Consider the following 14369-nt stretch of genomic DNA (forward strand, 5'->3'; position numbering starts at 1 on the left):
GAAGATTTGATACCCTGATACGACTTTACCATCCTGATTGCATGGGTTGACAATCTACATTTTGACCACGGTTTTGAGGACATACTACTGCATTGCTGTCGTCCAATATTCGAGCTCATTGTATGATTCATCCCAATCACCGTACAACTCCTTCATGGCAAGTTTTTTAGCACACCATGCTTTTCTATATGAGACCTTGTATCGGTAATGGGTTTTGCACGTCTGCCTCTAACACAACAATCAAAATAGTGGATTTTGCCTCAACCAAAGGTTTGATATATTAATTGATCAGCTTCGCATCTAACTTTCAATGATATTCAATCAACCATGTCGTAGTGCAAGTATGAGGGCTTTTCATACTTTCAAATTTCCGGTAGTTGTGATTTCTTCATGAAAGATGCCTTGATCATCTATCTACAACCTTCAGATGCATTTCGAAACTTTCTCACATATAATATTAGGTTTGATATCACGACTCTATAGTTGAAAGGAACCTTTAAGTTGTATTGTTTTATTGCAGCAACACAATTTTCCTTATCATCATATTCTAGCCCAACCCTAAGCTCTTTCAATTCCTCATCATTTAAGACCTAATGGATTGGCAAAATTTCTAGGTACTTTGGGAACTTAAGTGCACGGGCAACGTCAGGGTCGACATTGTAACACCCCTAACCCGTATCCGTCTCCGAAACAGGGTTACAGAGTGTTACCAGTACATACAGAACATTTACAGATTAATCAAAACATTACTATTCACTTTTTGAGATCATATATATATAACGACCTTTATTTGGGCCCTCGAAGCCCAACATGAAGGTTAAAATCAAGTTGGAGCTCAACTGATTTCTCATAAAATTTTTCACTTAATTTTTTTTTTAAATTTTTTTTACTTGTGAACAGTACCCACACGCCCGTGTGATTAGGCCGTGTGGATTCCACACGCCCGTGTGGCTTGGGACATGCCCGTGTCCCTTGTCCATGGAGCTTTTTGTTTATGACATCATCATCAATTTAGGGGCACACGGCCACATCGCACGCCCGTGTCCTAAAGTCGTGTTCCATATAGGCTGAGACACACGGCCGTGTCTCTGCCTGTGTGGTCAATATCTAAGCTATGTTCCAAGCCTTGGTCAACCTTAATCTCTTACACACTTATACAAAATCAAAAGCATATAACATGGTATTCATTTAATGATTAAACATTCTCAATTAAACTAAAAACATAGCATTTGTATGTCATCATACATGTGTCTCTCATACTCATTTTAACTTGTCTATTATGGTACCACTTATACTTTTATACCATGATTATCATCTTACCAAATATTTTCAGCTTAATCATCAAGCATTCATATTTAAAGCTAAATCATATCTTTATAAAATACCATATTTCAGATGCACGGAATAAAATACTTGCCTTAGACATTTCAATCCAACTTCATACCCAACAAGCATCATATTGAAACTAGTCATATATATACATGTCATGATATGTATCATTCTCATACTGTTTTCTTATAAACATATATCATTTTTTTCCTCCTCCTCCTCTCCATTCCACATCCTTATTGTATATAACATTCCTGTAAGTACAATTTCACAATTTACTTATTAATGTTCACATCAAGCTATTCACACGAGTCATAATCACTCAATTATTTAAAATTCGAGCTACAGAGCTCCAAATTAAGATCGGTAAATTTTTCATGAAACTAGACTCACATATCATTCTTCCATAAAATTTTCATAATTTTTGGTTTAGCCAATTGGTACAGTTTATTCATTTAAGTTTCCCCTGTTTCACTATCTGATAGTTCTGACCTCTCTTCATTAAAAATTAATTATATCACAGTACAGAACTTGGATAATGTTTTTGTTGATTTCTATTGAAAATAAACTCATTAAGGATTCTAAGCATATAAATTTGAGCCTCTAATTAATTTTCTCCAATTTTTGGTGATTTTCCAAAGTCAAAACAGGGGAACCCGAATTCATTCTAACCTTGTCTCACAAAATTCATTATATCTCATAACTTACAACTCAATTTCTTACACCGCTTCTTCTATGAGAAACTAGACTCAATAATCTTTAACGTCATATACAATTAATTCTCTAATTCGATTTTTACAATTTATGGTGATTTTTCAAAGTCAACTTACTGCTTCTATCTAAAACTGTTTTAGTTCAAGATGTTTATTACCATTTTTCCTCTAAATTTCACAGGTCATACAATTCAGTCCTTGCTCAATTAGCCCATCTATTAAGCTAATTTTTCTCAATTAACATTTTATTCCATAATTCTAAACTATTACACAACCTTTGAAAATCATAATTTTAACACTGAACCATAATTCATAACTTTTTTCACAATTAGGTCCTAAAATCAATTTCTATTGAAATTACTTGATAAAATCATCAAACAACAAAATCAAAGCTTCAAATTCATTTTATTTCATCATAAAAAGCCAACACTTATCATTGATAGCTTTTAATTTTCTTCATAAAATCAAAAACTAATGAATAAAACACTTGGACCTAATTGTAAAAGTCACAAAAACATAAAAATCTCAAAGAGAAGGGCAAGAATTGAACTCACAGATGTCAAAGTATGAAAAACCAGCAGCTTTCAGACTTCCCATGGCATTTTTGCTGAAGAAAAATGATGATATCTCTAGATTTTTCAAATTTGTCTTGTTTTATATGTTTAATTTGCAAAATTTCCCATTTTGCCCTTGTTTCTCCTTGTCTTTTTTGCTGATTTTCTTGCCCAACCGTCCAGCCCATACAATTTGGGTCCAATTTCCTTTTAAATCCCTCCTTTTTAATCACTTAAACTATTTAATCATAATTTAATAAATTTTGCACTATTTTCAATTTAGTCCTTTTTAATTAATTGACTACCCAAACGTTAAAATTTTCTAACGAAACTTTAATACTAACTTAACAACACTCCATAAATATTTATAAAAATATTTATGGCTCGGTTTATGAATTCGAGGTCTCGATACCTCGTTTTCAACCTAATTTACCTGATTAATTCTTTTAAAATTGCAAAATTCACTAATTAAAAATAATTCTTTTAAGTTCGCGCTTGGCCTATAATTATTATTTGTTAAAATTTCTAAACTTACTTGTTGGATTTAGTGATCTCGAATCACTGTTTCCGACACCACTAAAAAATTTGGCTGTTACGGACATTCATTAAATGGTGATTAGGATCGAATCTGGTCACCATGCGACCGCCACGCTCGTAAAGTTGCAGGAAGTCATTCACAAACTAGATTTTCATCTACGTAGTCATCAACAACTTTATTGGAATTAATGTCATTGAATTCATCCACGTGAGCATTGGACTTACTCTTCCTCGGGCCCTTCCCCTTGTACATCTAGCAACCCAAAGTCGTGTTGAAAACCAACAACTAATAGTTGTATATTAGTAACCATAGCTTATGTTAGGTAATTGAATTTGTTGCTAGAAAATGACAATGCGACTCCATAATAACTGCAATCTGCTAATCTCGCATTCAAGCCGAACTCATGCCAAAATATGATTGTTTACCCATGAAGGATGTAGCTTCATCAATATTTGGGTTGAAATTTGAAGCCCATTGATTTAAAAGAGTAGCGTTAGTTACCGGAGCTGTTGATGACAACGGTTGAGTGTATGCCTTGGGAGCAGAATTATTGTCGTGTAACTACGTATACAACTCAGCAGCATGCAGGTCTCCAAAGTTGGTATATGTATATATCATTGCCTCCCCATCGTTATTGTTAAAAAGTTCCAATATTTTGTATGTCTGAGGATTGGATGCTGTAGGAAATCTATAATTCAATTTTGAAATCGCTCTTCCACAATGACAAGATAATTTTTTGTCAATTCTGTCTTTATTTCATCGAGTTTCGCAAAATTTGTAAAGCTTATGCCTACATAATGTCTGATTCAAAAATAACACCAACATCAGGATCCATACTTTGTCCATCTGATAATACTCTAGAACGACATATTTTTATGTGCTAATTGCATGTTTATTTTGAGTTTGACCCTACTAATTTGAGCTATTTATGGTCTTTTATCTTCCAGGGACTAAATTGAAGGCAAAAGGAAATTTAAGGGCAAAAAGCGCAAATTTAAAGATACAATGGGCCAACATGCAACATAGGGATAAAGGTGGTACCAAAAATGCAAGCATGGAAGACATAAGGGCTAAAGTGCAAAAGAAGAGATTTTATAGCACAAGACTCTATTTAATGTTTAATTATATCAGGATAATTATTAAGGATTATTATTTAGATTTAATTTTAAGATTTATTTTCATTTATCTTTAATTATCTTTATTTATTTGTATTTATTTTTTAGAATTTAATTAGGAATAGACTAGGTTTCTTAGTACTATAAATAGGGGATGGAGTGACACAAATTGCACTCATCTTTTCTGTAAACACTCTCTCCCCATAAAGTTTAGCCTTTTTGTTCTTTCCATATTTTCTTTCAATAAAAATTCCATTCCCATTATATTTATTTATTTTTCCCCAAAAATCATGAGCCACTGAATCTATCTAGCCAAAGGTTGTCAAAAAAAATCCCCAAAAGGGTTCTTGAGGCTTAGAATCCGTACTTAGCCTTCTCGACGAATATTCATCGTTTCTTCGCATTATAGGGCTTACTCTTCTGTCCATGTCCCTTAGAAAGTGATCTTTTCAACGTATACAAAGGCGACTGCTTTGTGTGTTTTGGAAAGGTTGCACAGTCCATTCGTTAACTTACTGCGTCAGTGGTTGACAAGCCTGAAAGACAAAATGGCGTGGGATTCGCCATTGAGAAGTGATGATCTAGCATAAGATGATCCCACAGAAGCGGTTGTTGGCTAGAGTCAGGTTCCGCTAAATTGTAAGTCTAAATTCTTAGAGCTGGTGGTCGTAGGCGTCCTCTTCCACTATAACTGGCTTATTCTGTTTGAGAAGGAGCACTTAAAAGCCGAGGATTGAACCCAAGGCAGATCGAGACAACCGAAGGCTAGAATCTCTCCATAAGAACAATTTTCCTCAACTCTATTTATTTCTATTATTTTTATTTTAATTTTTGAAATTCTAGTCAAACCTTTTAATTATGTTTTATTTTTCCATATCAAAGCTTTTAATTTTGTTTTTTTTTTTCAAATTTTTCAGGTATGCAAGTTTTCTTGGGCATGATTCTGACCAGGATTTCGAGGAACAAGCAATTGTGCAAATCCAATCCCTGAAGATTTGACCCTACTTCCCTTATACTATTATTTTTATTATTTTTAATTATTTTTAATATTTTATAGGGATAGGATATTTTTGGTGCTCTCAACGATTGCATCACCATCATAATAGATGAATGTTCTGATCTGGTTGTTCATCTTTAATATAATTGCAATTTAAATTAATGTAGTTGTTAACAAACCCTAATAAGACTAATACCCTCTATATTTTAAGTTTCATTGAATTAACAAATGAGTTCAGTTATAATACAAAATAATTAAAATATGGATGCAAACATGACATTAAAACTTCAACACAGGTTCCATATCATATAATAAAAAGACCAACTTCATACAATAACAGGGCCAAATTTTTCGATATAAGATAATACATATTAAACATTGACCCTAGTTTCCTAGACCTTAATTACATAAACCCCTCACCATATGCACATCCATCATTATTTGGTTTAATCTCCCTACAAAGCTTAGGAATGGAGTCGACAAAATTGTTCAGAGACCCTCTGATATCTAAATTGCTCATCCATGGAAAATAATGAGGATTTGGATTTCACCTAAGGATATGGTTACCCATAATCAGGTTGAAAGTTCTCTTTGCACTATCTTTGGCGATGGCCTTCACAAATTATTTGATTTAGATCTCATACCATTTTGTTCTATTTTTCCTATTGGAAGATATCATCAACCACAGACTATATGTTTGACGTATATAAATGTTTCTCTTAGGAAACAATATTTTTGAACTTCCCACCTAAGACCATTATAACATAACCAAATTAACTCATACATAATGAGGTTGATAGCAATTATGTGGGCAACAACGCAATCATTGTTTGGGTCCATCCTAAAATTTCTTAATTTTTCTACTAAATTGTCAACAACCTCTTGTTGCTATTCAATTCTTATCTTTTTTGCAATTCAGATAATCCTAATTGTTTTTCTTTGCACAAAAGATTTATAAAACATTGTATTTATTAAAATATATACCCTAACCCTAAACCATTTGATCATTTCAAATTAATCATATTTCATAAATTCTAAACCCTACTATCTTATGTCACAAACGAATTCACATAATGTCATTTTATTCTATTAAGTAAACTATATAACCATAATATAATTATATTACAAAGTTTTCTTACCTTTTATCTTGGAACTTTCTCCTTTTAACTTTGATCATGAGAAAAGATAGTACTTCACCAATTAATACAATGATAACCAACTAATCTATAGTATTTAGATTTTCTTATATTACCTAGGTATATTAAATTTTTTCTATATAATTTGGAAAATAAAGCCTAAATAACATTTGTAATTTTCCATATTTTTACTTTAATAATTTGATTTCTTCTAAAAAATAAAATATTTAAAATTGATATATCATTGTAGCATTTACAATTTCATATATTTTCTACATAAATTATTTTCTTTTCTTGAAAAGAAGTTAAAAACATTTACAATTTAAACTAGTGACTAGTTTTCGACACTGAAAATATTAACCTTCCTTCTCTAAGGAAAATTATCTTCTAATAAATTTAAAAACTTTAATAACCACATGTTTTTTCCTTTCACTTTAACTTTTTTTTTTCAAAAACAACCATCAATTATTTTTTTCAAACTGATACAAAATGGTCCCAAAAAAATTAGAGATTTTAAGGATCTCTGTGTCTGATAGATTTAGGAATCTGAACCTTTAGTCATGTTAGTGCAGGGGAGCAAAGATTTCCTACTACCAATTTGGACTCCCTAGGTAGCAAGGAATCTCTGTCCCTTATACTAAGACATGAGAAAACATGTATTATCTGAAGTCTCAATAAATCATGTGCATCGATTTTAACCACAAATCAACAGTGGTCATGTCGATTTGAATTCAATTTTCATCTATAATTATTATTTTTGTATTGTATAAGCCCAATTCTACCCGGGCCTATTAAAACCGAAACATAACCTATCACAATAAAACAAAGCCCAAAAATTTAAAAAACCCTAGCCCACAAAACTTTTCAGCAAAGAGGGATCTGCCGCCTCCCTTCAGCCACCGCTACCCACGTTTGCCTCCACTACTCACGTTCTCCATCACCATGCACTCACGCATCACGCTACCCACGTTCACCATACCTGCAACGAATAGAAGCAATAAATAGTTGTAAATATGGCTATAAAAAGCCACAAATATTCACTGTATTTTTTTACGAACTCAATACAAAAAACACACAATCAATATTAAAAATACTCGGATCTTTGGATTCAAATACACGCAACCAATACAAAAGAAAAATCCGAAGCAAAGAGGTGATTTCATTTTTTTATTTTCTTTCTCATTTTTCGATTTTTTCCCTTTCTTTTATAAAGATATATAATAATAAAAGAAGAAGAAGAGGCTTACCCTTGTTAATCGCCAAAAAATCGGTGAATTTTGGAGTTCCGACCGCTATGCATGGCGGTCGAGGGTGGCGGAGCCCGCAGCGGCACTTGGCCGGAGTTAGGCCAGACTTGGAGAGGGAAGAAGAGAGTTCAAAGTTTTTTTTTTTTTGAAGTTTTTTAAAAAAACAAAGATAGAATGAATTTTTTTTGCAAAAAAATGTGACTTAAATAGTAAATTAAAACGGCGTCATTTTGGTCTAAGCTCATAAGCCTTAAAACGACGTTGTTTTGCCCTTGTCCGACCCGATCCGACCTGACCCGCCTCAGGATCCTCGTGTTTTTAAGTAGAAGGGCTAATTGCACTTTTAACCCTTTCGTTTTTTTATGGTTTTGCAATTAAGTTTCTTTTATTTCTAATTTTTTCCCTGGAAGTTTGCTTTGATTTCATTTTAGCCCTGTGTAAAGTGCTGCGTTTTAAAGGGTGAGGATATTTTCTCCTTTAGTCCCTCCTTGTTATTTGCGCACTCGATTAGATCCTTTTCTCTTTTATTTATTTCCAGATTTGCCCCAAACTTTTGTTTTAAGTTCAATTAAGTTTTTTTTTTGTTTTTTCGGTTATTTTATTAAATTAATTAATTTTATTATTATTTTTTACTATTATTATTTATCATCATTATTATTATTACTATTATTATTATTTTACTATCATTTATATTCTTTTTATTATTATTATTATTATTACTATTACTATTATTTTTATTTTTATTTTTATTACTATTACCATTATTATTATTATTACTATTATTATTATTATTATTATTATTATTATTATTATTATTATTACGATTTCTATTATTATTATTATTATTGTTATTATTATCATTATAATATTATTATTATTACTATTATTTTTATTATCATTATTATTTTTAAAACCATTTCATCCAATGTTTTTTATTCATATGTTTATTTGCTTATTCTCAATTTAAATTAAATTTTCACTAGAATTTTCTTTGTTATTTCATTTATTATTCCTTTATTATTTTATTTATTTATTTCATTTTTATTTTGTTTTTGTTCTCATTATTATTATTATTATTATTATTATTATTATTATTATTATATATTTGTTTATTCATTTATGTCTTTATATATACGCAAGTTTATGTTATTCGTTATTATTATTGTATTTATATTATTATCTTCGTTATTATTATTTTATTACACATATTGGCATCGCAATTCATCTTCACCTTTTATCAAAAATCGTAAAATTTTGTTTTTTTTAAATAAGTAATTTTTCGTATTTCGAAATTTGAAAAGTCGTTCCCTAACTTACGGGGTTTCGATTTTCTAGATAAATCAGACCAAATGAATGTTTTAAAATTTTTAATATTCTCGTGAATTAGGAAAAGATCGTGTTCTAACTTACGAAATATGATTTCTTTCTAAAACCGAGATAGTCAAATTTCTTTAAAATAAATAAAATTTTTGGGGTTTATTCTCATTTCGAGGATTTAAGACATTGTGTCCTAACTTACGGGATGTAATTTTTTTCTCGATTAAAGTAAAATATGCCATTTTCTCGAAAAATTTTTAATTAAATTATATTTTAACAAAGGATCGTATTTTTTTAAAAATCTTTTCAAATTCTTAATTCTCGACACTAAAACATTAATTAATCAATTAGGTGCCAATTTTGGGCGTATCGAGGGTGCTAATCTCTCCTCGTGCTTAACCGACTCCCAAACCCGTTTTCTGGACTTTGTAGACCAAAAATCATCGTTTTAATAAATTTAATTTTTTATTAAAATAATTAAATTACGAGTTGATCCAATCACACCTAAATAAAAAAAGATTGATGGAGACTCCTATTTTTTATTTTCATTTTCAAAATAATAAGTGAGTCTTTTTTCCTTCAAAATGGTTTCCACATGTATTATTCCAAAAAAACCCTTCATATTTTGAATTTTTAAAGTTACACGATCGAAACTCAAAATAGGCAAGACTCTCATACAAAACGCTTGTGTTGCACGCAGGTGTGTTTAAAATTTTAAAAAATTAAAATACTAATAATAAATGGTCAAAATGCGATTTCATAAAAAGGAAAGAACAGAACAGAAATTGAACGTCGATAATTTCTCTTGCAATGGCAACAATCAGGGCATCACCGTCGACCTCCTCCGCCACCACCACCCTTACCATCGACAACAAATCGGCTGCCTCATCCTCCTCGTCGCAACCTCAAGAAGCCCTCGTCCTCGAACTTCGCCCTAGGAAAAAGAGAGTTACCTGGAAAGAAGGAACCGTTGACAACGAATTCATGAACAAGAAGAGCTCCAAGATCTGCTGCATTTACCACAAAGAAAAGCCCTTCGATGAAGACGACAGTGATGATGATTGCAATGATCATCATCACCATCCATCCCACGGCAACGATTTCTCCAACGATGGCCGCAGGCTCAACCCTAGCAATAGCACCTAATTTTTTTGTTTTGAAATATGGGTTTACTACCCTTTATTATTGATGTAATGAACAAATTTGATGAAATTCTATATCGGTTCTATATATTTCCTATATTTCTTTTTATATATGTGTGTGTTGCTTTGGGAAATGATTTATTTTGTTTCGGAAAAATATATGCAACTGTTATGATTAATTAGCATGTGACAGCTAAAGTTGAACTTAACCTAAGTTATTGCCATCAAGAATTAATGTTTTGCCTAGTATTTGGGGGATAACTTTGAGAGATTGTGTGCTTCTAAATTATGTTTTGCGGATTTCAACTAGGTGTAAGTGTTAGATATAACTATGTGTCCTACATGTTTAGCCTTTTCTGTGTATTTGGAGAGTCAGGTCTTTAGCTATGTCCAAATGTATCGGAAATGGGTGTTGTAAGTGGATACTTAAAGAAAATTAACGAGTCGGAGTAAAATATTTTCTTTTTTCTACCAGTTGATGAGATGATCCAAGAATTCCAGAATCAAGAGAGTAAGGTATGCTTCATACCTCCATTTACTTTGTTTTGTAAGCAGGTTTGATATTTGCTTCATTGATACCTATTATAACAAATGTAACTCTAATTTGCCTTCATTGTTTTGACTCGGAATGGAAATATTGAGATAGAGAGAACTACTATCCTTAGTTAACTGTTGATAGGGAGATGGAGAATCGAATTAGGAACAGCAATTAACCATCATGAAATATTGATTCCGTTTTTGTTTACAAATGCATCAAGCCACGAATCAAAGACTTTTGATGTTGGGCATATGTCATTTTTGGATGTTTGCTAACTTGGGAATGCAGTTTTCCTTGGTGTGAGTGTCTGTTCATCTATTTCTTTTCTAATGATCTTGGTGTTTCCCTTTGCATTAGCTTCTTTTGTCTGTTGTTGCTATTGCTGTATTGGCACAGTTTACTTATGTATTGTTGGATGGGCGGGAGGGGGTTCTAACGAGTTTGAGGGTTGGTGAGAAGTCTGTGAAGGGCCGGGAGGGAGGAGATTTGGAGATCGGGGAGGGAACAGGGGACACCAAGTAAAACCTTTGTTAGCTATTGATGCTGGAAATATGAAGCATTTCCACAAAACAGATTAAACTGAGTTATAGGAAGCATACCCTTTACTCTCTTGATGCAGGAATTCTTGGAAAAGCTTAACTAAGCAGCATGCTAAGTGAAAAAATGGAAAGTTGCCTGATATTGTTTTTGAGCTTAATGGAAATACTGAGACAGATGGCAATTATCCTAGTTAGCTGCAATTACGATAGTGGGGGAATCAAATTATGAACATGTGATTAACCACTAACAATCGTTAAATGTTGATTCCATTAAGCCACGTCCGATTTTCTACAGTTGGATTCATAATGGCCTCAAATTTGGATGTTGCCTTGCTTGTGATTACGGTTTTCCTTGGTGTCAGTTTCTGTTCATCTAGTCCTTGTTTGCCTCTTATTTTTTCCCTTTGCTTTATCATCTGATTTCTGTTCTTGCTATTGCTGCAGTATGGTTTACTTATTTCTTGTGTGTGTGGTTTAGTCTAAAGGGTTTGGGGGTGGGCGAGAAAAATGGAGACGTGGGAGGAGATTTGGAAATCAGAGAAGGGAATGAGAATGTGGTGTCAGGAATGGGGTCAGCTACGAGGGAGAAGTTAGAAAGAGAGAGAGATCGTTCAAAACCAAAAAGGAGAGTTGAGAGGTGCGCAGCTCTCGTTCAAAACCAAAAAGGAGAGTTGAGAGGTGCGCAGCTCTTAAATTGACCGGATATGTGTCGGGCATGAGCTCTTGAATAAAAATGAAGAGGGAAAGCAACATAATTTATCACTTCTGTCTCTCAATCTTCTGATTTCTCTTCCTCAGTTATCTTGAATATGCCTCAATGTTTGGATTCTAATAAGTCAGTGGAAACTACTTGAATGGCTACCATCGGTTTTCCTGGTTCGGATGACTCCAACAAACAACTCTGAAATTGCTTTATCTTAGGATGAAGCTGCCAGCAAGATGCGTGGTGGAAAGCCATCTTGAATATGAATCGGTAACAATTACTTCAATGGCTTTTGAAGACTCCATGACTGCCTCAAACAGGTCTGTGCCATTGCTTTAGCTTATGGTGAGGCTGTCAGCACAATGTATGATGAAGAATGCATCTTGAATGTACCATATATTTCAGATTCTGATTAGGTGGCAGCTACTTCAATGGCGACTACAATTTGTGGTGGAAGAAATAATGTATGGGGAGGTGGACATATATATGTATATATATATTTCACATTCATATTTGTATATTATATTAAATTTTTATTTTTATAATTTTATATACTTGTATCATATTTGTGTTATTTTTATTGGTCGTATTTTGTATGGTGTTCTAATTATTTATGGTAAAAAAATTTCAAGCTAGATTTTCAAGTCAACTAAAAAAATTAAAAATTTAACTTTTGACTTTTCAAAAGCCAGTTTGGGTGACAAATTATAAATTTGCGATTGATTTATATTAACTAAAAAGATAAATATGATATAGATTAACTATAAAAGATAAATTAAGCTTTACAAATAATTTATATTAATTTTTAAAAATATTTAAAATTTATATTATATATACCATGATATTAACAATGAGTTATCAAAATTATTTTTTATATTTGTATTATAACTTAAGTTGAATATTTATTAATACTAAAATAATAATAACTTAGCATCGTGCTAATAATAACATGTGAAAATGATAATACTTTACATTTGACTCAATTATAATTTTTATTGTAATTAATTATATCTTAAGTTTATATATTTTATATACCATAATATTAATAAATTTAAGTTTATATATTTCATGTATTACCTATATCATAATATTGATTATTTAATAATTTAATTATAATTTAAGTTTATATATTTCATATATATTATAATATTAAAGAAATTAAATATCATTTAAATACATATTTTCTACTTTACAATATGTTTAAAATAGATATTTTATCTTTTAAAAAATACTTTTTAACAACAATGATAAACATTACTAAACTTTTAAAAAGTATTTTTCAAAAATAATTTTTCACAATATTTTTCAACCTCAATGATAAACTAACCCTTAGTCTACCTTAAAATCTTAATTAAAGAAAATATCGGCAAGTTGACATAATTGAAGCATACAGATTTTGGTTGATTTTTGTAAGGTTAGAATGTGTTTCAAGTTGTTAAACTCTTATTCCCATGCAATACAAAAACAAATCTTTGAATTTGTATAAAGAAATTGATTGACCCATTCAAACAATTCAATGATTAGAAAAGGAATATAACATAGAAGCCCAGTCTCACATTGAATGTATTCCCATGATGAAGAACATCCAATTAGAATCTCAAAATCCCTTTGAACATTCAAATTGATTTCAATCCCAACGCTCTTCTCTGTCGTCTCCGTAGCCTTTTCAGCTCGACCTTTGACTTGGTTCCCGAATTCATTAGTTTCAGAGTATTAGATGATTCAAAGAATGCTAAAGCCAACCAGCCTAGCTACACTGAAGCTGAATCAGTCCAAGTGACTATATAATGGTTTCAGAATTGTCATGAGCCGTCAATGTGTTATTCTGTTGTGATTGGTTATTCATTTTCCCATTCTGCTATCATGCTTGTGATTTCATTTTGTTATTATTTGTTTGTATGTGTTGTTGTGGTCTTATATAAACCCTGCTTGCTGTCTTTTGAATATATGGAATAATTACTCTCTTCTTCAATACTATTCTATTTTTCTCCCTTTTGAATCTTTCCGTTTTGGTATTAGAGCCAGGATCCGGCGACCGGTGATCAATTCCGTCCTTGTCAATCATGGAATCCTCTGAATCTGAAGGAGAGGAACAATCTCCCACAGAGGTTAATGGCCAGCCTTCATCGAAAGCTACTCCCACCACCAGTATTTTTGCATCAAAGAAAATATCTACTTTGGTTGATGAGAGTAGCTTCTTAGCATGGAAACAGCATGTGCTTCTTGTGACCAAAACACATGGACAGCAGAAGTATATTGATGGCACTATCTCTATTCCTCCTTGGATGATTACTAATGAAGAAAAACAGTTTGAAAAACCCTGCATTCATTTATTATGAACAGCACGATTCTCATTAATTTAATTCCTAACATAATTTGGTACTACATTTTTATAATGTTATTAGTTATACTAAATAATTAATATTGTTAATTTTCTATTGTAATGATACGTGATTATTGATTATATATCAATTGAATGCTCTATGAGTCATTTTTGAATT

General features: G+C 31.7%; 1 protein-coding gene across 1 annotated transcript; it reads left to right on the forward strand.

The window, feature by feature from the left end:
* Positions 1-9663: 9663 nt before the first annotated feature.
* LOC108452188 (protein phosphatase 1 regulatory subunit INH3-like) lies at positions 9664-10178 on the forward strand. Its single transcript, XM_017749958.2, has one exon. It carries the CDS (start codon positions 9757-9759, stop codon positions 10090-10092), a length of 336 nt encoding a protein of 111 aa, XP_017605447.1. The 5' UTR covers positions 9664-9756; the 3' UTR covers positions 10093-10178.
* The last annotated feature ends 4191 nt before the right edge of the window (positions 10179-14369 follow it).

This window comes from Gossypium arboreum, chromosome 5, assembly GCF_025698485.1.
Source record: "Gossypium arboreum isolate Shixiya-1 chromosome 5, ASM2569848v2, whole genome shotgun sequence".
In the NCBI taxonomy this organism is placed as follows: Eukaryota; Viridiplantae; Streptophyta; class Magnoliopsida; order Malvales; family Malvaceae; genus Gossypium; species Gossypium arboreum.

Coding starts and splice junctions, on each gene's coding strand:
- LOC108452188 (XM_017749958.2), top strand. CDS start 9,757: ATGGCAACAATCAGGGCATCACCGTCGACCTCCTCCGCCACCACCACC.